Source organism: Rhea pennata, chromosome 14 (assembly GCF_028389875.1).
Source record: "Rhea pennata isolate bPtePen1 chromosome 14, bPtePen1.pri, whole genome shotgun sequence".
NCBI classification, from domain to species: Eukaryota; Metazoa; Chordata; class Aves; order Rheiformes; family Rheidae; genus Rhea; species Rhea pennata.
In genome coordinates, this window is record NC_084676.1 from 5,768,780 (window position 1) to 5,796,020 (window position 27,241).

The 27,241-nt window shown below is 37.4% G+C and overlaps 1 protein-coding gene across 1 annotated transcript in view; it reads right to left on the reverse strand.

The window, feature by feature from the left end:
* Window positions 1–27,241, reverse strand: part of TENM2 (teneurin transmembrane protein 2) — a 592,828-nt gene that overhangs the window by 72,353 nt on the left and 493,234 nt on the right. The window contains exons 11-13 of the mRNA XM_062587647.1: window positions 14,946–15,140; window positions 9,311–9,511; window positions 7,590–7,775 (exon numbers count right to left, since the gene is read on the reverse strand). Of these exons, the coding sequence (XP_062443631.1) occupies window positions 7,590–7,775; window positions 9,311–9,511; window positions 14,946–15,140 (582 nt within the window). The remainder of the gene's footprint in view (window positions 1–7,589; window positions 7,776–9,310; window positions 9,512–14,945; window positions 15,141–27,241) is intronic.

Here is a 27,241-nt window from a genome sequence, read left to right on the forward strand (position 1 = left end):
CCTTGTGTCTGAATTGTTATTCTGTTTTAGAGCAGAGTTTGTTGCAGTCAGGCAAAAGACATTTGGCCTTATCTGCATCTTCAAGCACAAAAGAGTATGTTAAACTGATATTAAAGATGTAAGAATTACATCTTGGGGATGTATAAGCAAGGATGCAAGGGATTAATGAAAAGATATCTTAAAAAAGAATACTAAACCCAGTCCTCAAAAGGATGCATAGGTATTGTTCACTTCTGTTATTTATTTATTAATAAGAAATAAACCTATATATTGCCAAGATCTTAGACTACTTATCCATCCCAGTATGATCGATCTCACTAACCCCACACAAGCATTCCAGTGTCTTTTTATTTTGCATCCAGCAATCCTGTGTAATTCACTCACTTGCTGAAGCTGTTCTTGACACCACAGGGAAGAAAATAACAGAGAAGACATCATCTCTGGAACAAGAGAAGACTGCCTGGTGCTGTGAATACTCCTCTATGAACAGCAAAATCAGCTTTGCCCTTTTGAAAGTCAGATCAGCAGCTTGACTGATTACCCCTCTCCCTCTTGGTTTTTTTGGTCTTTTAAGAGTTCAAGAATTGGCCAGAAAATCAATATAACTCATGTACAAGCCCCTCCAAAAGCAGAAGAAATGTGATTTTAGGTTGGGAAATCATTTACCAATATCTGCTGGGTGAATCTTTGAAGCATCAGCCAAAATGCAGGACTCTGCTAAAAATACACTCATTAACGTTTTGCAGCTAGAAAGGGAATAAATAAAGTCATGTTCTGCATATATCCTATACACAAAGAAAGAGAAAAGCTGCTCAAGTGGTCTGACACTGCACTGTAACATATTTCAATCATTTATAGGGAGTCTTCACCAAAGAATACAAACAGGAAAATTATCCCTAGTGAATAACCTTCCCTTTTAGCCCCAAAGATCCCCTGCAGCCCTCTGCATGATTTACAAACGAAAAGTAATTGTGATTCTCAACTCCCCAAAACTTGGAACATAAACAAATCTCTATACAGCAGATTATATACTCAGAATGGAATACTATATCACAGACAGCTATGATAAAGTAAGAGGAGGTATATATTAGTTCTGGATATCTTGGTGCTACAGAAATTGTTTAAAAAATTTACTCATGCCTGAAACACAAAAGTAGCAAATTATGTTTTAGTTACTGGGATAGAAATTAAAAGAGAGTTACAAATTAGAAGCAGAACTTCGTATGAGATCAGAAATAAGAGCTGTTATTGTTACAGCATATAATCTGGGAACCACAGCCAAGAGATTTTATTCAGAGCTTAGGAAGAGAGAGAAAAGATGACACATTTACAAAAAACAAACAAACAAACAAAAAATCCAAAAACCAAAGCCAACAACATTAAATAAATAAATACTATTGCACAATCAATGTCAAAATTACTGTTCTCAGGTCATAGAAATACCCAAATGTCACTTTTTAAGGGAAATTTCTACCTTATGAGTCTCTCTCAACTTGCATGACAGAAATTAAAATGTAGATTGCATGCATAAAATGTCAGGAATTGTTGAGAATCTCGCAGATTAATTCATGCAGTAACTGCTACTGTTCTGTTTTGCGGAAGAGAAGCACAGAGGGAGAACCATTCCACGATACTCAAAATTGAAGTGTGACACCACATACTTAAAAGACCTCATCACAGACATGCTTATCAAGAGACCTGCTACCCAGTGTAAAGACACTAAGACGACTGTATAAACAAGAATGAGGAAACTGAATTTGCAGATAGAGAAACAGTCAACGTTTCTAAAATTTTTTGTCATGTCACTATACATACTACTGAAATGTTTCTAATCATCAGTAATGAAAAGCAGACATGGTCCAAATATGCTACACATTTTTCAAAGAAAAAGGAAAAATGTATTCTTCACTCTACAGAGCATGCAATCTAAAACTCTGTTGGCTTTGCCTGAAAGATTTTTTATACTTTGTAAGATATAAGCTGTTATAGATTAATTTCGAGTATGAAATGCATTGCAAGAGTCTAATATATCCAAGTCTTTCTAAATTGCTCTTTGTCAGATATGACAGCTTTCCACTGTCTCCTCCCACACACTTTCCATCTCTCCTGAAAATTGCCTCATCTTTGAATCATTACTGTTGTAATTACAATAAAAATCAGTAGAAGAAAAAAATCTTTGACACAAAGAGCATCGCTGTAGGACAAAAATATCTTGTGTCCAAAGGTAACACAATACTGCAGTATGAATGTTTCTGTTGATTACTGACTTTGTGATAGTGTAAAAATCTAAATCTTTGTACTTGATAGGTGGCATTCCTTCCTGTCTAGAAAAAATGTAAACATGCCTAGAAGCTGGAAATGGCATGCTCATGCCAAAACACTCGGGAAAAACGTTCAGTGAAAACAGAAGTATAAACTATCTATTTAGTATTCAATTAGGAGAGTTTCGGTACTCCAAAAGGAGGTATTTTAAGCCTTTACCTATATGGTGTAATATTTGCTTTTGTTTGAGTGTTTCAGAGTGATCCAATATATACATTAACAAGCAATCATCTTACATGCTACAGAAAAGAATATGCAGCTTCCTCAGTTGGATCAATGATATATTCCACTTTTAAGAATGGAGTCAGATTCTTAAAGGGATGACAGAGCAACTCTTAATATACGCCACTACAAAATAACATACACTTTCATACTACAAAGGACAATTTCACAGTATCATTAAAAATCAATCTGGAAGAGATTTTATCTTGTGTTATGATTATGAAGTCTGCTTTCTGCCCCATGGTAGGATCAATTATCTCAACGCTGTTCTTCACAGACATACGTTTAAATTGTTGTTAAAATCTCCACTGGTGATGATTCCATAACCTGCCTAATGTATTCCAGCTCATCATTTATTGATACGTTTTTTCTGCTATCTAACCTAAATCTCCCAAATTGCAATTTAAACCCAAACTTCTCATCTTCATCAGCCTAGACACAAAGTAATTTCTTCCATTTTCCTGCAGCTTTTGATGTATCTTAAGACTTTTGATCATTTCCTACAAGTCTGCCTTTGTGTAGATTAAGAAATCCTAGTTCCTTCAAAACTTTCTTCTTTATTCTAGGCCCTACTTCTTCATGAAAATATTGAATAGAAGAAAATATTGAAACTAAGGACAGAGCTCCAAATCTCTTGTTTTCTAGGGAACACATCCTACCGCTTGACATTCTCGGAGGCAGAAGACTCTGTGGAGGGAAGAGAGGGGCAGATCCTCCTCACTTCTGGAGTCAGACTCTGAAAATCATCATCCTGGTAAGTAAGAACAGTCCTGTAGCGATGCACACATTACCACTCTTCAGGCTTTGCCTAGCAGGCAGGTATCTGAAGGTTCAGCTTCTATGACTGTCAAAGGGGGCACAGTTCATTTGCAATAAAAATAAAAGATGAGAACTGTCTTGATCTTAATCTGCAATAGAGTACCTATATTTTCAAATTTCCTGACTGTAACTTTTCACCACTTTCTGCCTGAAAGGAAGAATGCTTAACCTACATCTAATGGAGGAAAAGAGCAAACAGGAGCCAGGCTTCAGGAATATGATAAGCTGCCATGAAGAAAACCTCATATATTGTCTTTTGGTGAGAGCTCACCTTATAAGATACAGTATGTGTGTAGGCCTTTTAATTTTAATCTTTAATTTCATAAATATGTAGCATTAAACCCTGGTTTCACAGTGACTTAATAACAGTCCTATTTCATGCTTTAGTGACGTGAATTACAGATGGAATTAGACTTTTAAAACGGTATTTTGACTCCTTCTTAAGATCTCTCTAGATCACACTGTCCTTACTCTGCAATCCTGACAATTCTTATGGAGAATATAGTTCTATCCGAATATTATTTTCAGTGAATGTAATTGATCTGTTTTAGAACAGCATTCATTAACGACACTAAAAACTCAGATGTTTCAAGTAAAAACTAATTCTTCAAACTTAAATTTATGGCATGGTATTAGTTTAAGATTTAGCAACTGCTATAGCTTAGTCTATTGCTTTGTTATTAGTTTTCCAATATTTTTTCCTCATCTAGATTACCCTTTATTATTTAGCTGTAACTTCCTCCATAATTGCAATCACTGAATAGTAATCACTTAATAAACATATCCTGACAGATCTATTTTTGCACAAGGAAAAGATTTATTTTTTTCATCATCACTCCAGCAAGCTATTTTTCCTCTTACCCAAAGTAGCAAAGTGAAATCTAGTTCCTAGTGTAGAGTTCTGCTTTGCTGCCTACAGTATTTAAGAAAGATCAGACACCAATCCTTTCACTTTTACATTATCTGCGTATCCACAGATTTACCAAAAACTGCACAAGGTGGAATTTGTGCTCATTGATTTATATACATAATTCTGTTGCTGCACATAGGTGAAAGCTGCTTTGGACAAAAAGCAGGTTAACAGGGAACTAATAATAGCATTCTTGGAGACTTTGCAGAGTGCTTTTCTGATAATGCAAGTGAGTGGGAGAGAAACAGCACTTCATCTGAATTTAACCAGAGAGGATGTGAGCTCAGATACTCAGCACTGAAATATCGAAGAGTAGTCAACTGTCTATAAAGGAATAATATTATATTAAATAGAATAAAATACCCTGAATGAACTTGGAATACCTGCAGGTTGCTGCAGTGAATGCTCTTCCACTGCCACATGAATGGTAAAGAAGCATGCAGAGAAGTAAAAAAATTTTTTTTTTTTGGTTTATATAAAAACCTATGCTTCGTCAGAAACAGACTGATTTTTCCTAAGTGAGCTTAGACTGAAATCACTAGTATCAAAGCAAGTTTTCTACTGACTTCAAGAGATTTTAGACTAGGTTTAGCAATAAATGCATATTCAGAGTAAAGCAGTTTGTCAGGTCCCTTCCAAACAGGACTAAGACACGGCTTTGGATATAGAAGAATAGAAAAGATCAAGGTTTGAATACACCAGATCTGCATTCACGAATATTATCTTTTTAAGTGGACATTTCTTAGTAAGTAATTCTGGTATCAGATGGTCTGCTGAACTTTCGTCTGAAAGCTAAACCATGGAGAAAACGCACAAAGCTAAAATAAGTTTCCGTAAAATTTCAGCACGTGTTCACTTTCCAAACTACTAATTAAAATACCTTGAGCAACTCATCCTTGTTCCGAAGTAACAACCCATTTGTTAAGAAAAAAATTTTGTGCGGTAACTTTTAGGATTTTTTTATGCAAACATGGATGAAAGTTGGTTTTGTCCTTCTCTTCCAAATTCTCTCTCCCTCTCAGCCCCATCATCTAAGCCTCCGTGTTAAAACCCGAAGAACGGGACCAGGCCGAGAGCTCCCTCTGAAGTGAATCTCCTTTCTGGCACCACTTTTTGTGCTTTTGCAAATGACCTCACAGATCAGGCCTGATGATATGAACACACGCAACGCCTTATTAATACTGCCAGGCACAAAAGCAAGAAGGTGTTTGTCTACACACATAACTGCTCAAATGGCTAATTAGTAAGGCAAATCTAAATTTTTTGCTCTAGTCTCATCTCTGACACAGGCAGACACATATAAATGTTCGAAGAAATCTTTCTAACGCATATACACCCCCCAAACATAACAAAACCACAATCCTTAGACATTTTATCTGCTTGAGGTTCTGCTCCCTTCCTCTCAAAAGGAGCAGTGATTATGTACATCCATAACAGCGAAAGTATTTATTTTACATCTCTGAATAGCTGGACTAAAAATCTCACTTCAGAGATCAGCAGTCCTGCTTGTAATTTTCAGAATTCACTTAAAGACTCTGTACAAGGCATCTTTTTGTGTGCACAGTAATAAAGACTTTAAATATACTGATTTTCTCTAAACATAGACATATTTCTAAAAGATTATAAAGCAAAACAAATCTTGTGCAAAGCAGCAACTTTTAAAGTAAATAATTACCGCACAATTTAATGCAAAATATTTATTTACATAGTAGGCACTTTGTAAAGATGGAAAGTTCTTAATATTAAAACAAAATGCCTACATTGATCTAGCAGAGATATATTGATACAATGGAAGTCAGAAAGCAACAGTGAAAAAACACTCTGCATCTACACTGGTGACAAAGTGTTCAATCACAAAAGCTTTGATTTAAATCATATTAGCACACTGTGTCGGAAGCATGCAGCACCACAACATCAAAGGATATGCCCTAAAAATACGTATCTTTTTTTTTTTTTTTTTTTTTTTTTTTTTTTTTTTTTTTTTTTTTTAGTAAGGGTATGCTTTTAGTTTCCAGCTCATATGTGTATCTGAAAAGGTTTATATAGCCGAGGAGAAATCAGAGGGGAATGAAAAAGAAAAACAGATTGAGGGATGCAAAAATCTCACCATACTTTTAATTAAAGAAATAACAATTCACTTGTAATAGGACTGTCCCATTAGGGTCCCTGATTGCCACGAGAATCTCAATTCACCTACTGCCTTTTCTTTGTTAAATTTACCTCTTCAGGATGATTAAAACAATCTTGGAATTTAGGGTTGATCTACGGTTTGGACTCGGTGGGTTTCTTTTAAGGTGTCTCTCTCAGCCTTCCAAAATTCTTCAGAGAAACACACACTTGCTTGAAACTCATATTGTTTCACTTTGCAATTGAGTACTCTTGTTCCAGATGATTTTCATGAGACTTCTCAGAAGAGACATAGCTGCTTAGAAATTCCCACTTAGATTAAAGCATAGGGAAAATAACTGTTTTTTTCCTTTGTTTTCTGTAACTTCACAAGATAGTCCAAATACACTACCCGACTTCTTGTAGAAACAAAATAAAGAACTTCATTTAGGAACAATTCCTCTCCAAAATAAAATTTCAAGCACTGCAATTGAGAGGATGGAACACCATTACTTTGTGTAAGTATAACCTTTCTGAACTTCCCAGGCTGACACATCACAGCTGAGATGCAATCGTGTTAGTCATGGCACTCTGCGTGATGCCAATGCTGTACTGAGCAGCACGCTGTTCGGAAAGGGTACAGCAGCATGCTGCAGTACCGGCAAGGCCCTCCCATGCTGTGATCGTCTATATGCAAACACCATGCCCACTGTCACAGCACAACACAGGAAAATGCTAGGGAGCTATTTCTGTAACAACGGGAACACTCATTTCTCCGTAACTTGACCCCTGCTCTGTGTGGTGGTGGTGGTGGTGGTGATGTGTTTCGGATGCGATGTATAATAGCAGCAAAGCACTGATGCATCAGACCAGGAAATTAAAAAAGATGCCACTCACACAAAGGAATGTTTAGTTAAGTTTGACAAGCTTGGGTCAGCTGATACCTCAATGGACCATTTGTTACATCTTTATTTACTAATGTTCATTCGCTGAGGATTTTCTTTCCTCAGATCAGTTTGTTACTGAGTTTGAATGACCCCCAGAGCTCCTCTCCATTCCACCCTACACATCTGGAGAGGCAGAGGCAGTGTCTGAAAGCGCTAGGGTCCTTAAAGGAACAGCCTATTACAGTACACAACAGCAACTATGTTTCTACGATTTATGAAAAGAAAGCAATATGTGCCTGTTTCGGTGCCTGTCGTTTGCCTACCAATGGTGCAGTGCTCCCCATTCCAGCCCTCTCTGCATTCACATTTCCCATCTTTACAAGTTCCGTGCTCTGTGCAGCGGGGATGGCACACACGCTGGTCACACGCCACTCCGGTCCAGCCCTCTTCACAGCGGCACGCTCCGCCAACGCACACCCCGTGAGTGCCACAGTCCACAGAACACACTTCTAGGAGGAAAGAAAGAGTAGGAATTACAGCTAGCACAGGCAGAGACGACGGGGCAGACGTAGCGTGTACTTGCCATGTATAGTGAAAAGCAGAGTAGAACAGACAACCTTTAATTGAGAACTATACACTGTTAAAAGCTGCCACAACCATATTCTGATCAAAACCAGCATTTACCTCTTTTGTTAAGAAACAAACAGTTATTAAAGTAGTCATTAAAAATCTGCTAATGTATGCTGGACAGCCAGCTGTAGAGCAGCATCCTCTACCCAAATGCAAAAAATTCACAAGTAGCATGTTCAAAATCTGTCAGCTCTGCAGAGGGCGAGCCTTTAATTCTGCTTTATTCAAACCTGAACCCATGGTGATTTTGCTATGGGTATTTGTTTGGTAAGAATGAGGGTGAAACTCACCCAAAACTCATTTAGCAGTGCACGCTGACAATTCAGGGTCACTTACACTCTAGGAGTGACTGGAAAAACCACTTGCAGCTGAGTTTTTAGAAACCTATTGCTACTATGCTCAGTTATCCAGTGTCTGAAATGCTTTTACTGCCAGCTGAAGTTGTAGAAAAGCAAACAGAGGGGATTTTTGCCTCATGCATCTTCAGTAAAACTGAAAGTTAAACTCTCATTCATTAATTTCTCTGGCTGCTGCTGATGCATGAAGCAAAAAGCACACATCTTCACATTTATTCAACTGGTGGGGTATTCTGAGTCAACAGAATAATCTTAAGAAATAATGAACAGTGTGAAAACTCTAAGTTAGAGACTTGCTTTTGCCTTCATCCATGGAGCTCCATGCCAGTTCCATCTCAAGATTCAGCTTACAATATAAATGCAAAAATGTAATATTTCCACCAAATAGAATGCTTGCTGTCTTGTCCAAACTGTGTTTTTTGCCTTAGCTCTTTCTGTTAGGATAATCAAGTTTTATGAGCATTCACTCAACTGTGTAGCATTGGAGAGGATGAACTTCATAGCTTATATTTTTGTCTGCTTTTCAACATGTCTCTTGCCTAGAAGTAATTGTTTAAATTCCCATGAAAAATCAAAGAGGGGAAAATATCCTACCTGTGAAAAGCTATTTTTCTGTTCTGTGAAGTTCTCAAATGTATGCTGTTCTGATGTGTAATAAAGCAAAACCAAAAAAAAGTACTTACTTAAATGTACTGTTTTCCATTCCTTAAACGTATCCATAGATTATTACCACGGAAGGTTTTATTTAAAGTTGGAAACAGATATGACGCAGTTAAGTAACTTTTGCAGTCCTCAAGAGTGTCAGTATCAGAATGAAATACAGACTTTTATATCCCCCCTACCCATCAGTCCCAAATTAAAGATGTCACAAAATTTATTATCCTATGTATATACAAAAACTCACACTTCCCACAATAAGGCAAAACAGGACCAATCATCTTCAAAAGTTGCAAAGAATTTTTTTTTTGAATTATCTGCATTTCCAATTTGCCACTGATGCTAACATTTTAACAAAACAGGAGTATAATTGCAAAATCAGGAAGAAATATTTTTCTTACCAACAGAGCAGTCAGGACCCATCCAGTTGGGATCGCAGCTGCACAGACCTGTGTCAGAGAGGTATGTACCATGCCCGCTACACTGGTCTGGGCACTGGGCTCTGGGAAGCTCACAGTTGATTCCCCCCCAGCCTGGGCTGCAGAGACATTCTCCATTCACACAAACACCGTGGTTGGAGCACGTTGGGTCTAAGCAATCAACTACGTGAAAAAACAAAAACAGTGTAGAGAAAGCTCAGGTCACACAACATGATATTTAGAAAACATGCAGACGTGTTCTGCAAATTTTATTCAGCTGGGATGAAATAAGGCAAACGGATGTGTTTTTTCTTCAAGTCTCATAAATATTTGCTCTGAAAATGGAAGAGTTATGTTTTGCATTAGTTCCAAATAAAACAGTGTGTGACAGAAGAATGAAAGCTTACTTCAGGAATTCTGTAATGAGGAAGTACAAGGGCTTAAAAATAAAACCTAAGTATACCACACTTAAGCCTTAATTTGCAGATGTTTCTTCTGAAATACATTGACGTAACGACTCAAACACTATAATTAATAATAATAATAAAAAAAAAAAAGGAATTGCACTTTTTTAGAATGTTTTTCTTTGCAACATCTTTATCAAAACTGCTATTATTACTGTCAAAATGCAGAGTATTCTGAGAATAGTAAGTATTACTACATTCACTTTAAGTACCTAGAAGTCAAAATATCAGTGGCTTTCAGCTTCATTTAGACTCCTAAAATGTTCAGGCACTTCTGAACACGTTATTCACAGTCGGTTATTAGCTGAGCTGTGAAACTGAGAGATCTAGGTACCTGAACCCATGTTTTAACTAGCAGACAATTCCATTTTAAGAAATGTAAAAAATATATATATTTTATATATATATATTTCATCTTTTTTTAATCCAGAAAAAAGAAAAGAAAGTGAAAATAATTATGATGGAAAAACATCCATGAGATTTCAGTTGCCATTTTGATCCCGATAAAGGACTGTTAAAAGCTGTCTTTCAAATAAACTCTATCAGCAACTTTTTGGTTTTCAAGATTTTTATCTCGTACCCTGAATTTGTGTAAGCATACTATGCTCTACTGCAAACATCAACATAGAGGCTTTACAAATTGCCTCTTGCTGTGGAATTGAGGGCCAAGGTCAAACTCAAGTCCTAAATAAAATGAATTCATCTCATGACTAGTATATATTAGCTCACAACTGAAGAACTAAGAATGATTGGCACTCACTCTTTTGACTCTAGGAAGATCTGGGTTTATAATGAAAGTGATTTATTTCTCATCTTTTCCAAACTGATCCTTCTAAATTAAGGCAGAGACATTTTCACTCTACCTTATGTGAACAATACTTGATCTTTCAAATCTCAACTTTTCTATAAAGTCCTGTCAAATTATTTTATGAAGTCATAGAACACGTAAAGTAAGTCTATAGATTAGATACAACTCAGAGAATTGAAGCAAGTACATTTAGAGATGCAAACAGGAGTTATCAAGATAGTTTCGATTTTAATTCAGATTACAGTAGCACAGGAATAAATTACTATAAAATGTCTTCCAAGATTTTGATTGTAATGATGGCACTGGCTATGTATTTTTTTCAAATGATTTACCGTTCAATTAATTGGGCTTAAAAATATGATAATGTAATTTAGTAGTATTTATAGGGAAACGATGGTTATTTTGTGGTTCAGCTCAGATAGGGCTTGATATATTTATAAATTATTCTAAAATTATCTAAAACTCTTGTCCCATACTGTCAGTACTTTCTGGTGCTTAACAAGATTAGAAACAGTCCAAAGTTTAGAATATGTCTTCTGTGCTATTTCTATTTAATCTGGCAGAAAGAGAAATGTGGTAAAACAATCTGATTCAATAAAGAAATAAACAGTCAGCACTAACTTAAAAATTTTAAAGAACACAAAGAAAGATTTAGGTCAATTTGCTTTTATGATGAAGGTTACTTCTTTTCCCCTAAACTCTGTCTACTCAATTTTTTAGATACTGATATTTTAATGGAAAATTTCAACAGGTAGTACATGTGTTACTTGGTGTTGTATGTTGCAGGACAGCTAACTTTAGAGAATCCTGATGAGTCTTGATGTACTGTACATTTCAGAAATATATTACCTTCCTTATAAAATGGAAGTACCAATGAAAGCAAGTGGAACAATGAAATGTTCCAACAAATGAAAAACGCATCCCTCGTCCACAGAAATTAACCACCTTTCCTCTACCCAGAATTACAGCAGTCTTGCAGCTAGGATTTATTACCACCGAATAAACTTTTCAACTCCTCCAAGCCCCTGCTCTCCCATTTTATGAAATAACTCAAATTAATCCCTTTTGTCTATTGTTCTAAACAAATATACTTTACAGCTATTCTGTTCTTACCATATGGTTAAGTAATAGATTTCAAACTTCAGATCGAAGAGTGTTCATACTTTGAACTCAAATCTTGTTCCACTTTAATACATGCTCTTAGGGTTATCATCTGGGGCCAGATCCTCAGCTGCTAAAATTAGCATAACTTGATTACCTGCAGTAGAACTACACTGACTTATGCAGCAAAGGTTCTGGCCTCGAGTCTTTAGAAGGGTTTACAGTGGTATTTAATATGGATTTATAAATGGAGCTTCTGTGGTGTTTAAACAAAGGACAACGTGCCTCAGCAAGTAAGTATGTTAGACTCAGAACTCACAGCCCCTTGGCAGCTCAGATCATTAGAACTCATTTAGTATTGGTCCCTCTGCAGATTTGACAAAAAGGGTACTGAAAGCAATTTATATCCCTAAGGACAAAAAAGGAGGTCAAGGAGTTTTCTGAACAATATGTACTATAAGCCCCCAAAGAGCCATGAATTACACTTAGGAAGTTAAATGTCATTGAAAAATGACTCGACCATGAAACCGACAGGAAAAACACGGTTATCTTAACCCACTTCGTCACCTTCCCTTGTCTCCCCCCAAACCAGCTTGAACGAAACCTGGCAAACGCGGCGCTTCATCCTGCGTGCAGATCTGCTAATAGAACAACTGTGTTTATGCTGCAAAAATTGTGCATCGCAAATATCGATTTTAGTGCCACTTTCATTTCAGGTAGATTGTCTGAACAATATGACTGTACTGAATATCAGAAATAAAAAGCTAATTGGAAGAAAGAAAATGCTGATCCACCGATTCTATTTCAATACCTTAGTTGAAAAATGGCGCACGAATTAACCTTAGACATTCTTCTTGGAAGCTCAAATCAATAGAGGAGATTTCATACTTTAATATAAATACAGACAAACTTATTTGTTTCATTCTACCATTAATTCACACATACAGTTTAAATAAGATTAGATGAGTACTTTCAACTGAAGAGACACCAATTTGTATTACATCCTTTCTTTTTCCAGTAGCTCTTGAATTAACGTGAAAAATATTTACAGAAGGAATGGAATTTTTGAGTAGAAATGTCATGGTTGCTATTTATTTATTTATTTATTGCCAAATGTTGTATGCCAAAGGTTATGCTAACCTTTCCTGTCATGTTATTGGCCTCTTCCAAGTTTGCAGTTAATACTGCCTGCCTCTGTAATCCATTTATCTTTTTAAAACCTTATCCTTTCAAGCGCTAGTGATTAAATAATCTATACCCTTTCCCCTAACATATTAATTCACAGCCCCCTCCTCCTCCTCTGTTGTTGACTGACAATGTTTTGCAATGCTTCCAACTTTGAGTGTTGTTAACATTAATGCCTCGGCACAAAGAAAGATATGTGCTAGCTTACTCTACAAACTTATCTGGAGCTGATGGTGTATTTGTTTTACTCACTTTGAACATTCACCTTAGGATGAGCTGATTTAAGCACCACAAGAGCCTATTTCTCTTACAGGAGCGTAAGGGGAGTCATGATGTTTAGCTCGGACAGAGTGCCTGCATTCTAGACAGAAAGTTAGAAAACTCCACACAAGTATCTGGAAATTATAACTGAGGAAGAGAAGGAACTGCTTACCAGGTAAAATTAACAGGAATAAATTAAAGAAAGCCAATTATCAAATTCTCTCTAGTAATACTAACATTTATACCGTAACAAAGAACAAAATAGAACTTATATAACTTAACTAGTCTCAGCAAACTTCTGCATTCCTGGGGAACAGACTGGATGAGCACGCTAAAGACAGTCCTTCCCACCTTTGACTTCCATGAGAATGCTAGATATAGCAGAGCATTTCAGGTAATTCTTGAGTATTTCCTGTAAACATACACTCAGCGTGAACTGCGAACCGTCAGTTCTAAGAGCTGAGAAGGACATTATAGAATTTACCTGAGACAGCTTAAACCATAGTCCATTAAAAACAACAGAAAAGCTCTAATGACTTCAGTAGTTTTGGATTAGAGCCTTAATGACCCAAGTGTTGTGAAGCATTGCTGGAAGGAGATGACAGGAGCAAACTGAACAGATGGCTGTGGTTAGTCTAGTGTTGGCAGTCTCACTAGTGAGGACCTGAACTTATTTTTGCTTTTAGCAAAAGAAGTTAACTCAGACTAATGCAAGATTGAGTCCTGAAGGGGATGACTCCATGCCCAAATAGTAAATCTCTTAGTTTTCCTTCTCTTTTTTTGATGAGAGAAACAGCTGTTTTTTTTACAGCAAGATAAATCAATATACACCTGGTGGACAGCTCTGCATCACATTCAGAACACTCCCAAAGGACTCTTTACTTCTAAACCACGCAGCTCCGGTCCTATCACCTCAGCCCCAAGATGTTCCTCTCTTTGGAGGATTAATAAATGCTGGAATGTCATATAAAGCAGTTTGAACCATTATTGCCCTGAGGATGTGCTGAGGCATGCAGAACTGTCAATCTAGCAATCCTCCAGAGAGCTAAATCCCCTTTTAAAACCATATCAATACATTTTAAAATGAAAAACAATCCAATTTATGTTGTTGTGCATTCTAACAGAAAATACTGTGGATAAAACTAATATTGAGCTCAGTCTATGACCAAATTTTACATGGGTTCTTCTGTTAAGTCTGCCTGTTTCTGCATACACAAAGAATTGGACACTTTCAACCTCAGGGGTTTTTTGCACTTAAAAGACAGTGGTCATTTGTATGTGCCATCTACCATTCTCTGATCCCACACGACTGCATCTAAAGGGAATAATTTGCCCTACAGGAAGTCTGTAACTAACATGCCTATCTAAGTCTTTCAAATTTGTCTTACCAGTTTCTGTCTTAATAGTGACTGACAAGTTTGGTTTGTGTGAAGTTGGAGATACAGTTTTCTCTAACACTACACATTTTTCTGCATTTCATTTCTAGATTGTTCAATAAATATAATCCATTAAAAAAGCTATCTTCATTCTTTGGCAAAAAATCATTCAGATATACTTGTGGTAGATATATTTTACTTCTGTAAAGTAACATATATGGAGATTAGAAGTTTAGTTTAAACTTTTACAGATCAGTAAAATTGCAGTGGACCACATTTTAACACCCCCTTCATCACAATCTGCCACAATAGTTTTAGATTTGTAATTTAATTTCATTCTTTACTTTTTTCTACCCACTGAATAGCTCCAAAACCCAGAAAACAAGTTCCTAACATAAAAAGAAAAAGCACTGTAGTACTACCTTCTTCACAGTTTTCTCCTTTGTAGCCAACAGAGCAGACACAGTTCCCTTCAATGCAGGAACCATGACCTCCACATGAGGGATCGATACACTGGCTGATGGGTACGTCACATTCTGGTCCTTTCCAGCCACTGTAGCACAAGCAGGTTCCTTTAGAGTATTGGCCATTGCCACTGCACAGTACTGGGCAGGCAGCTGGAAAATTGAATGAAAGAAGAACAGCACACAGGGTCATATATGTAAAAGTGCTCTAAAAATCTACTACCAAGTACTTATATATATATTTAAATACGTTCGTTTACTGGAAAAAAAACTAAAATAATATGTACTAGGTTAGCTCTTGATTTCCCAAATAAATCATCTAATTATTATTTGACAAAGCACTCACATTTTGGGCATTCTGAGAATACAGCCACTATTCATATAGCTGCTGCTGCTATGATATTCAGAACTATGCAGATGTCTGGGCAACGTGAATGGACTTGATTTTGGCATCACTCTGGTTTGTTCTACTAGGTAACATCTAATTTGCACAGATAGTGGAACAGAAACATTCAATTCTGAAACATATTGTTATGCAACATCCTTCTTCTCCCATAACATCTTCTAATGCTGTGCCCACATTTATTTTTAGTCCCTTTAGCTTGTTTCTTGAATATAAGGATCTTGAACACAGGGATAACACAAGCTTTCATCTACTACAAATGTACAACCAGTGTGTGCCACCAGTCCCTGCTGAATCTCAGTTTCACTGCTTAATCTTTGTTTCCTTGGAGTGAATGCTTTTACCCTCTGTATAATGGCAAGAAAGCACCATTAACTCTTACCCTTTCTTCTTCTGTAATGGGGAAAAACGTGTTTGAATAAATATTCAGAACTAATTGATGCAAAAGCAGCAAGGCCTATGAATAATAAAGGTAGTCGGCAGGTCTTGGATGCCAGAAATCAGATGTTGTAAATAACACAGTGATGGAAAGAAACAATTTATTAAAGCCAGTTACACAAACATCACACTAAGGTATATTCACACCCCTATATGCCCGAGTCTTCCATAGGACCAAAGCAATCTCCGAACTTACATGCCTGCCAAAGACTGTATGTGTGGTCACCAGCCAGAGAAAAGGGGGGAAAAGAAACCAAAGGAGTAACAGAAAATGGGAGTAATGAAGTGAATCTTTGAGAAGAGCCGTGCTCTACTCTCTGATGCGGTTTGATAAAGACAAAAAAGTATCTCCTTGTCTTTTCGCCCTTCAAAGTAATTAGAAACTAATGGCTAGATTTACAGAGCCAAAAATATACTCAAAAGCTACTATTAATCATTAAAAGGTCCTTCTGTCCTCTTGCTTTTATTATCCCTTTAACCTGAATGATCAAGAAGAACCCAAGTAATTGATTTACTAAAAAGAAATGTGTAATTGTCCAATTGCACAACTTCTCCACTGTACTCTTGAGATTCAGTCCTACAGCCTTATCCATCTCAGCTGTCCCACTGATCTGCTGCAAAAACACATTTTGGGACTGATTTTTCAATAATTTTCTTATTTGAAATGGAAAAATTTGATCACAAAATATATATATTCAGATTTGTAACCTGAAATACTAGCTAAAATTTGGAACTCTGAGTATTATGTCACTTCAGACTAAAATTGATGCGTCATACGTCACTTACATAATCCTTTTTATCCTATGTCTTTGTACAACAGAGTAACAGCAAAACTAGTATATTGCACTTTTTTTCCCTGCTCTGCTCTCTCTTCTCTCTCTTAAGGCCATACTGCCGGTCCTTTGGCAGGGATAGTTGCTTCTTCCCTGCTGTTCTCTCTTACTATTAATCCTTCTGCTCTTATTTAATCTTTTTCTTCCTAATTCCAGATCTGCATAAAATATAATTTCCAGCAGCAACTTTTCAATTTCAGATGTGACCTATACTCACAAGCGCTTCACAGAGTTCCATCAATGAGTTTATGCTAAACTCCTACTCCTTCTGGTACTTGCAGTTGATTTCAGAATTATGCTTCGTGAACCAGCCCGCTCGAATCACAATGCAGACAAATATCCAGTATGTCCATACCATACTCAGCCCATTCTACACTTTTTTGCAGGTCACCATGGAACATTCTGCTATGATATTTAACACACTCAACTAGGAACATATTGGATGCCTCATGACTAACTGTTCCCTCTATCTGCATGCATCACACCACAGAGTCTGCCTGACACGTTACAGAGACACTGCTCCTTTTTCCAGCTCTCATCTTAATACCCAAACATCTGTCTCTGGAACTAGGCACCTCTCAGCTCCTGTACGTGGTGGTTAAGCTTACAGCCTCACTGTTCTATTCCACTGCAGAAGGACGCAACACTTTTAGATGCACATTCTCTCCCTGCTTCGGACACATTGGAGAGGTCAGTATTACCAGAATGGCTGCTCAAGGTGGTTCCTCCAACTGTACCAGGACAGTAGAAGAAATACACATAACAGCATATAGCTTGCTTTTGCGTGTCAGTCTCCATATGGCATTTACCATGCTGGGATAAAGCTACCAGGTATGGAAAGAAAAGGTTCCAGGAATGCTAAATGAACCAGAAGAGAGCAAACAGCTTCTTCAGACAAAACGCGTTTATTCAAAAACAAAACAAAAAGTTAGCGTTGACCCAGCAGCTGGATACAAGCAGAAAAAAACAGAAGGGAGGAGGGAGGACAAGGGTAGTTTTATTTTGTTTTTTAACCAGTCAACATGGTAGTCATCACCAGAAAGGGCCCCCTCGCCCTTCAGGAGCTCTGCTGTAACAGAACAAAGGTACACAGAAAAATGTATTCAGCTACAGGTGTCAGTGGCAGCTGAGCAAACTCAAAGTGCTCAGCTTGTCTATTCTGAAAAACCTTCCTCTGGAGTCTTAAAGCTCAAGTAAAGGCAGTAATTCTCTTTGAACTGCGCAGTCCACTGCAAGACTGACTAAACAGAAAGAAGTCCAGTATTAAAAAAAGGAAATAGCTTAGATGGGACCATTCCAGATGCAGCTACATAATCCCGTGCTAGCCACCTGCCGTAAGGTCACTTCTCACCTTGCTTTGAACCTATGTATAACTAAGCAATGGGCAAAGGTGTGCCAGTTAAAAAGACTACATCTGCTGTTTGGAACATTTTTATGGGAAGATTATTTTCAACTCCATCCCTTGATCTGCATTTTCAGGGTCAACTTGGGATACCAGAGACTGGACTGACACAGTAGAAGAAAGATTAGCAGATGCTGCTGGGTCTTGGGCTAAGAGCTTCCACAGTAGCTATGTAGTGTTCCCTTGCCCTGGTCTGGTGCTTCAGAAAGCACCAGGAAGCCCTGATCTGGTGCTTCAGGAACTGAAGTGAAGGTGAAAGCAGTATTACAGCTCTGTGCTTCTACCACATCAGAGGATTTGCTACAGTCTAAAAATCTGCTCAGACCTTGTGAAATCACAAAATCAGTGAGGCTGAAAGGGACCTCTGGAGATCATCCAGTCCAACCTCCCAAAGATTTCCTGGTGCTGGTTCCACTGGGGCTTGAACCCAGGCCCTTCAGTGTGCAAAGCAGATGTGATAACCACTATACAATCCTTTCCCCCCAAGCTTGTGTGCAAGTTAAGCAGTGACCTGTCTTCAACTGCAGCAGGAATGTGCATGACCAAGATGTTAGTGACATAGGAACTGACTGTGGACATAGAAAAAAATCTGTCATTTCTTTTCAGAGTACGAGAAAGAACATAGTTCAGATTAAAATACTTCCATCCTCAAGCCACAAAGTTTTATCTAGAGCCTCATGCCAGGGCTATTCTACAATATATGTACATATATGTGTGTGTGTGTGTGTATATATATATATATATATATATATATATATATATATACACACATATATATAATATATATAATGTCAGGAATATCACTTTGAGAGTGAGTGGCAGAGGTCTGTGGTCAAAACTTGGTATTTCCAAGACCACCATGTCACCAAGATTGCAGGGGAAACCGTAAACAAGAATGTAAGCAAGGGCAGGTGGTAAGAAGCTGGTTTCTCATTGCTGTAACATACAGCTCTTCACTATTGTCGCTGCTGTGAGTTTCTAGGCTGATCTGAGTGAGGAATGGAGAGTGAATCAAGCTGATTTTCCCTGGAAAACAGCAGCAGGCATTCTACCTCAAAAGAGGTTTGCTAAATTAGTCAATTTTAGGCCACAGTGTTACAGAATGAGATCCAAAATAGGTCATACTAATTATTGATCCAGATTGCCTCAATAAATGTGCAAACAACTCGAGATTCATCTGGAGTGCTTGTTATCTATGACTGCTTCTCCCTCCCATATGCAGTGGAAGGTCTGTATTCCTGCAGACCTGTCTGTTCACAGTACACTGAATGACAATGAAGGAAGGATGCTTTATGTAATAAAACAATCAAGTTCTATCTCATTTCTGTGGAGTTGCATAGAGACAATTCCATATCACAGGTACCATTGCTGAGAAGCAGACAGAGGTCTTGGGGAGCAGTTATGGAAGTAGCAAGGTGATGCTCAGGTAAATTAAGAAAAGACTAAAGGCACATCTCCTGCATAGGTTTAAATAAGCACAACAAGTATCATCCTTGAATGCAGTTTTGGTGAAGTGATTCTGCCCTTCACCAGCTTTCCAGCAAAAATCTACTGATTTTTTTAACATAGGTTTCTAAACAGCTAAGTCTAGTCAAATTATGGAAAATGGATTCTTCAGACCCTTGAGTTCTGTGGGCTACACACATTTAAGAGCATGAACTGAGCAGGAAAGATCAGCTAGACATGCTAGGATCTCACTCTGAAAGGTACCTTTGGATAAGTGTTTTGGTGTATTGTTAATACTTCCCTGTGGATGAGGAAAGGTGATTTGACATGCCTAGTACAACAAACTAAGAGGGGAGACAGTGAAGGATAATGCCTAAATGATCTGCCATCAAAAGCCACCATTTGTCCAGCGATTCTTAGCACACAGGTATCCCAGTGGTAAAGTCTGCATACCCACTCCTTTCCCTCACCCTTATCGTATTCACACATACATACTCACCAGAGCTGTTCTTCTAAAGCATGGCAAGAAACCACTAAAGGACATTTGAGGACTCAAGCTTGAGGAAGGTGGTGCAGAACTTGGTTTAGTTACCCAGCTGCTTGGTTGAAAGACCTTCCCCTGCTACTTCAAGCTTCAAACAAGATTTGAAGGCAGAGTTCTGATTTGGCTCCTCTTGCTGTAGAGTACGCATTGCCCTGGTGCAGAGAGTCTTGTACTCTAGGATCTAGGCTGTTAGTTCTCTAACGCAGACTTTGTTTTTAGCTCCTCATAAAATGGACAAATTGGTATACTTCTCTTGAAAGCTGTCTGAGTTTCTGAGCACATAAATACGACTTGAGAGATTTTTGAGCTTGTACCTGCACTGCTTCCCTGTCCTGGCAATGCCCTCATACTGCTTTTACTTTTCAAGTGCCCAGTTTTACATCCAAATGTAAATTTCCAAAGGAGGCATTAGAAGGTTAGCTTCCTTTGTGCCATCTACAGGCTTATTCAGAGCACAGACAAGCTGTCGGGAATCGCCCAACATCAAGGCAATGCTTTACAACGTATGTAGCACAGAACTTTGTGGAGAGATGCTCAAGTCAGATTGGGGAAGGAAAAGTCACTGGTTTGGATGGACAAGTGATTGCATCAATCTTACTGGAGAACTGCTTGACTCAAGACTAGTGTGCTCATATCCATAATGACTGGAAAACCTTTTGTTGCCTATCAGCCAAATTCTTCTTACTGCAAGCCGATAAACATAAAATATGAGCTTTACATTTATAATGTAAGCAATATGCAGATATGGGACGAAGCACTGAAGTGCAAGTTTGAGGCTTCACTAATATAGCACTTGGACATAGTCTAATGTCCTCGCACGCTGTGACAAACAGCAACTGCTCCATCAACCAATTTTAACAAGATTACCTGGAAAGTTAAAACAGAAAAACATTCCCTGATTCAACATGCAATTAGACAAATCCATAGAACGTACATCTACAAAGGCTACTATACACAAAGACACAACATCTACTGTAGGAAGTCCTAACACAGCTTATCCCTAAATTGGGGAGAAGTTACCCGGGAAGCATCATCAAACAAAGGTACAATTTTTATTCTTCTTTACCTGTCTGCTGTATGGCCCCATCAGAGCTGGAGTTCCTGGGCAAAATGGATTTCTGGCCTGACCCATTGCAGCTTTACTTTCTTAATAACCCATATACTAACAAACACTTTCGGGAAATAGCATTCTGAAGAGACGCCATTTATACTTCTATATAGGATCAGATTGTTTCACCAACCACAGGGAATTGTAGCAAAGACAAATGTAGTTCGAACTTCTCACCAGCGATCTCAAAGTTGACCTTCTGGGGGCAGTTCCTTTAGGGGATAATTAATTCAGACTCTCTAATAATTCAAACTAGGACTTTCTTTTAGCAGAGATTAAGCTGCTGCTTCTGCTGACACATTATGCATGATTTTGCAAGTACAGAGGAAAGATGGATTACTGTTTATGACAGACTAACTTGAAACCAGAAATGGATTCCAGTTCAGCTGCAAAATAGAGCAGAAATACAAAAAAGATCCAAGCACAGTATCACCTACAATAGCCTCATCAAAAGACATAAAAAGCACGCGTAGGGGCACTTTCTACTGGAATTTGGCTCTTTTTGGTCTGTATCTCAGTGACCCACATGTCGATTTCATCTACAAATACTAATCTCTCACATGGACAAACTAGATTAAGATACAGGCAAGTGAAGTTTTGTTTTACTGATGCATGAATTGGGTCCTATAATCATATCCTAAAGCCTTGAACAAATTTAGATGCACTCCAAAAGCTACAACCAAGTCAGCTTCCTAAAGTGAAGTTATTTAGATATAAATATTCTTATTTCCAAAGGGCCTAAAATTCATAAAACCACTAAAAACAGAGAAATTGCAAATGGTTGCATCTTAGAAAATAAGCCTACTTAAGAACTCAAGTTCTTGATTTAGACCTTGATTTAAACATGTTAGCTCTAAATTTTACATTATTATTGTTTTAATCAAAATATACTGAAACATGGTAAATGATTACATGCCTTGTTAGATCAGTTGTTTGCACATACGGTTATTTCCAAAAATTAGGAGGCATCAGAAATACGAGTATTTTGGTTTGTAGTATAAAATACAATGCTATAGCTTAATAATGCCACCTTTCCTATTTTTTTTGTTTAAACCTATTTTACACCAGTTGACCGTACATTTCAGAATTTGTCTGAAAGCCATTTAGTTTTAACTTGAGTTCATTTATGGATATGAAAATCTGAAGTAACTTCTAAGACCATCTCATAGTTTATGTCAGTTCACTTTTACTACTTAATGCTATCTTAATGCCACTTCCCTGCTATGAAGCTGTCCTACACCTGCCAAACTTGTCCCCAGGAAAATCATTCTGGAAGGGGGGAGATGAAATGACTCCAGACCCAGTTTCCTTCATCTGTTCTTTTTGCATAGCAAACATGGTATTTGCCTAGTCAGGAAAAACGATGTTTGACCAGGCTGCCTGCTCTTTAGAGACTGTTACCTTCGGTCAGGACTGAAATGGTTGTAAGAACAGCAGCAATGACCTAGAATATGTTTTAGGTTGTTTAGAGAGTTTGTGCTCTTGCAAGCACAAGCTGCTTGGAGGTCAGCTTGTGGAAATTCGCCCAGCATCCAAAGAACGGACAACTGTGAATAACTGACAGATTTTCTTGACCGTTAGCATCTATGCTAGATGGTAAAATACAGATAGCATAGATCCTTAAGCTATTCCAGTTATATATAAAACAAACGCTTCACAAAACTGGCAGCTTAGCTCCTACCAGGCAATATGCTTTGTTAGTTACTTTTCAAAACATGAAACTATTTAGTTTGAATCCAAGCACACAAATGATTTATGTTGGCAGGCATCGGATCAGGGACTTGAGCGAAAATGTGCAGCCCTTTACAGTAATCACACCCTGCAGTCCTCCCTTCAGCTGCCCAGACCCGAGCCTAACCAAGATCCCCTGTCTAGCTCTGTCAAACTGCACGTTAGCAAGCAAGCAAGAGATTCGCAGAAGAATTTCCAGAAGGACAAAAAACCCATCAGGTGTGTCAAATCTCTGACATTCAAAAACCATTTGGGGAAAGCAGCACACGCTGACTTAAGCACTAAAGTATGGATGCTTTAATTAATCCGGGGTGAATTTAATTGCTTTAGTTAAGTGGAAATCGGGTTAAAAATGATGCAGAGCATGCTGGGGTGTGTTAAAAACATGACATATGAGTTGGATGAATCGATAAATTAAAAGCGCACAGATGTTTTAATTAAACCCAGGGAAGTTAACGAAGATCGCTAGAGACTTTTAAGCCTATGATTAATTCAATTCATTTAAAATACCTGTAGAGATATGGGGATACCTCCATTTTGAGAGTTATAGAAGTTTTCAATCGATAAGTACTTAAGCTATTCTAGAAAAAAAATGGCAGGATTTTTATAGGAGTGACTGAACAGCATTAATTAGACAATGAATATTTACATTCTTCCGAACACTCAGCAAACTCTTGCTTTGGTCAAAATCTATCAGAAAGACTGCAGTTTTTCTCAAAACTTTTGGTGTAACCTTAACTGTCAAGAAGACAACACTTGCTCTTCCCTCATGTAGTATTCTACAAATTACCTACCATTACATGACTATTTTGCATACATTTATTACAAAAATGTATGTCACGAATATGACTCTCTCTCCATACGCTATCTAGTAGAACACTGACGATGTTGACTTGTACTGACAAGTAATTTTCAGAACTACAACAAATTACAAAATTATCTCTTTGGGATTGGTCGCTAGGTACAACAGAATTTTACTTTATGAAAAGAGCCTCACAATATTTTTAATAACAATAACTCATCAGTCTGTAAGAACTGGAAAATAAAATAAGCAAATGCCAGCTACATTTGATGCTCAACTGAAAGGAGAGAAACCCTGTATCACTAGCATGAAGATGAAGATAAGCTAGTTAATCTAGCCAGCCATCATCAAAGAGCTAAGTCTTAGTTCCCTGAGGATACTGGAGTCCTGAGGAGGAAGAAAAGAAAGACCACTGCTCTTTCTGAAAATGCAAAAACAAGATAGATAGAGAAGACAACATTTCAGTTCAACTAGACACTTGTAAACTCAACTAGCTGAGTCAGGGTTCAAATGTCCTGAAGGCTTTCTCTCATAAACGCATCCGGGATGCAAACACTTCATCGACTTGTTTGTTCCCCCTCCATTGCTGCAAAAGCTCTGCAATTATCACTACCTCTTCAAGGGAAGACTGCAGTTCTCCATGCAGTAGACTAAGATAATTTTCATAATAGCAGATTTATTTGCAGCCTTTCCAGTTAAGAACCTCCCTATTTTTTTATAGCTATTGGAGGCATCACAGCTCAGTTCCTTTTCATGGGCTTCAACACATTCAGGGAAACAGGAGTTACCCTGCACTGGTTCTGGTTTACCGCAGGAGAACATGGCTAAGCAGCTGGCTGTACGTTTGTGCTTTCAAAAACAAGGGCAGAGGGAGGAAGGGAGGGAGAATTCTTTTCAGTTCTCTGCATGATACATGGAGTTGGAGGAAAATAGAGATGGTAAATAGAGAAGTCCTGAAGACATTTGCAAGCTAAAACTCCTTTTCTGTGGATAATAGTAACACAAATCCAGAGCCATGAAATCCGTGCTTTAGATGTGAGCAATGAGGTTGACAAGATTACAATAGTATATAGAGAAATAAATTTTACTTTCTAACAACAGATGGAAATGAACAGATGTTGAAATAGACTATTTTCATAGACAAACATGTTCATCTTCATTTGTATGCTTAGATAACTTCATCACTAAAAAAAATGCAGAGGAGGAGACAACTAAAACTATCTCAGAGGTTTGAGTTGCTCAGTGGGAAGAGTCAACGAGGAATGAAAAAGATGTTTCTTTAAGCTCCCAAAAAGCAGTAGCAAGGACAACTGCTAAATATCAGAATATTCCTTCCAAACATATGTGTTGTCATTCACAGCAGCAAACCACTAACAACAAGAAGTCAATATATGCAGATAAAAAATAAATGAAAAAAGTGAAACATTTATTAAAATATTTCAGGGAAGATTTTACATTTAGAATGAAAGCATTTGTCCCATTCGTACTTCTGTGGTAATGTTTTACAGTGGCTAAATGACAATGATGTAGTAGGTGCAGGTTGCACCTACAGGTTGGCCAAAGTTAAGTTAGATTATGGTACTTGAAAGTTCTGTGTGTTTAAAACCCAGACTGCTTTGGTCTCATTTTAGTTACTGCTATTTCTATTATTAAATATACTAAAAAACACTTAACACTTAATCCTAGTACAATTAATTACACAGTTCCATGTTAGCTGCAGATACTTAAATATTTTGCTATATTTGAATTAAAAAATTACTTCATTTGAGAAACTGAAGCAGGATGACAGCTAACAATTTCATCTCATCCAGATAGGGCCTAAATATAGGAAGAGATCTAAATTTCAGGTTCAAATCTACATAGCGTATAGATATTAATGTACCTAAAGATCATACATATTGAAGTTTGAAGATCTGATTCAGGACCATTTCTGTTATTCGCAGACGACAGATGTATAAGGATCTAGTTAGTAGCTGTATTTCCATATGTTATTTACGATACAACTTGACTATAGTTGATTCAATGACTTTTACTACCACTACTAGGACTCCAAGATGATACTAAGACAAATTAGACAAACTCTCAGAACTTAGTGCAATAAAACAAATATCAGTACAAGACCACGGAGATGATATGATCTGAAAACAAAATGTAGATTGCAATGCAATTAAATAAGCTAAGCAATTAAAGTCAAAAACAAATTAGAAAACATACATCATGATGAGCACAATTCAGTCTAGCAAGGCACAGATAGAGCAGAGAGATTCTCAGTCTCCAACCGTAGTCTTACAGAACTGGAAAGAGATTTGTGGCTTGCCAGAATTGGATGTATACTACATGCACTCCACGCATGTCCATGCAGAAGATGCCCACCTCATTGCTGCACTGGGACCTTTCTAAAGATTTTGCTTACTGGAATCCCACTGCAACAGAAAATACTTGTGCAAACAGATATGCCATTATTGCACATGTATAAGAAAAGAAAGAATTGATAATACAGTGGGCTTAAGAAGAGACTGTAAGAGAACAAAAGGAACATACCTGGCCTTTAGTAAGCATGAAGATATTACTATAATGCTGATAAAGGAAAAACCAGTAATGAGATTTTCCTGTTTTTCTATATGCTTTCAAGCTTGGACATGAGCAACACAAACTTCTTTACTATACTATGCCAATATAATTTGGTCCCACTTCGAAGACCTTAACTACAGCACTTCCTGTTGCTCTTTGCTGTCCAAATTTCAACAAGCTGGATAATGAGTGATGGACCGAGAAGGACTAGTGTTCACTGAAATCAGAGACTTGTAACTGCTTATATACACCCACTTCTTTTTACCTACCATGTTTTGATCAGCAGTGACATTAGCAACTCCTTTTAAAAAACTGTTACTACGCTCTTTGTTTCAAAATTTCTCCTATAGCAATCTACCTTGTTAACTGCAACAATATCCTGCAAGATATCAGGGAAACGGAGCCATACATAATTTCAAGTGTGTATGCTACAACACAAATTAGAAACATATGGAACAGCATACAATGCAATACGCAAGCATGATTTTGGCTATATGTTTACTAGTGATTTAATATGTAAAATAAATGCTAATTATAATGTTAGATGCAACTGTTTGGTATATTTAACACCATTAAATTAAACAGAGTTTAAAAAATATTTTTGCTACCCTGTAAAGTCACAACTGAAAGAGAAGGAAAGATGAGTTTCTAAGGAACAGGTGCACTCCCTGCAATTCCACTTGAAATTATTCAGGACCGACTCTTCTGTAGAAAAAAATCTTAGTAACACTGAATTCAAAGCTGGATTCAGTGAAAGATACACAAACTTTAAGAACAATAGTAAGTAAGTTAATATTTTGCTTGCTGAAATCCAAGTTTTTCAACTCTGTTTTCTCAAAAACTCACAATGCTAGAAGTAGCTGCTGAGTCCTATTTGAACTTTATGAATATTCTTTTTACAAAGAATGCAAATAATATGAAGTATCAATTTCTAGTCCTGTACAGGCTAAAGAGTAATTTGAGTACCCTGATTTCA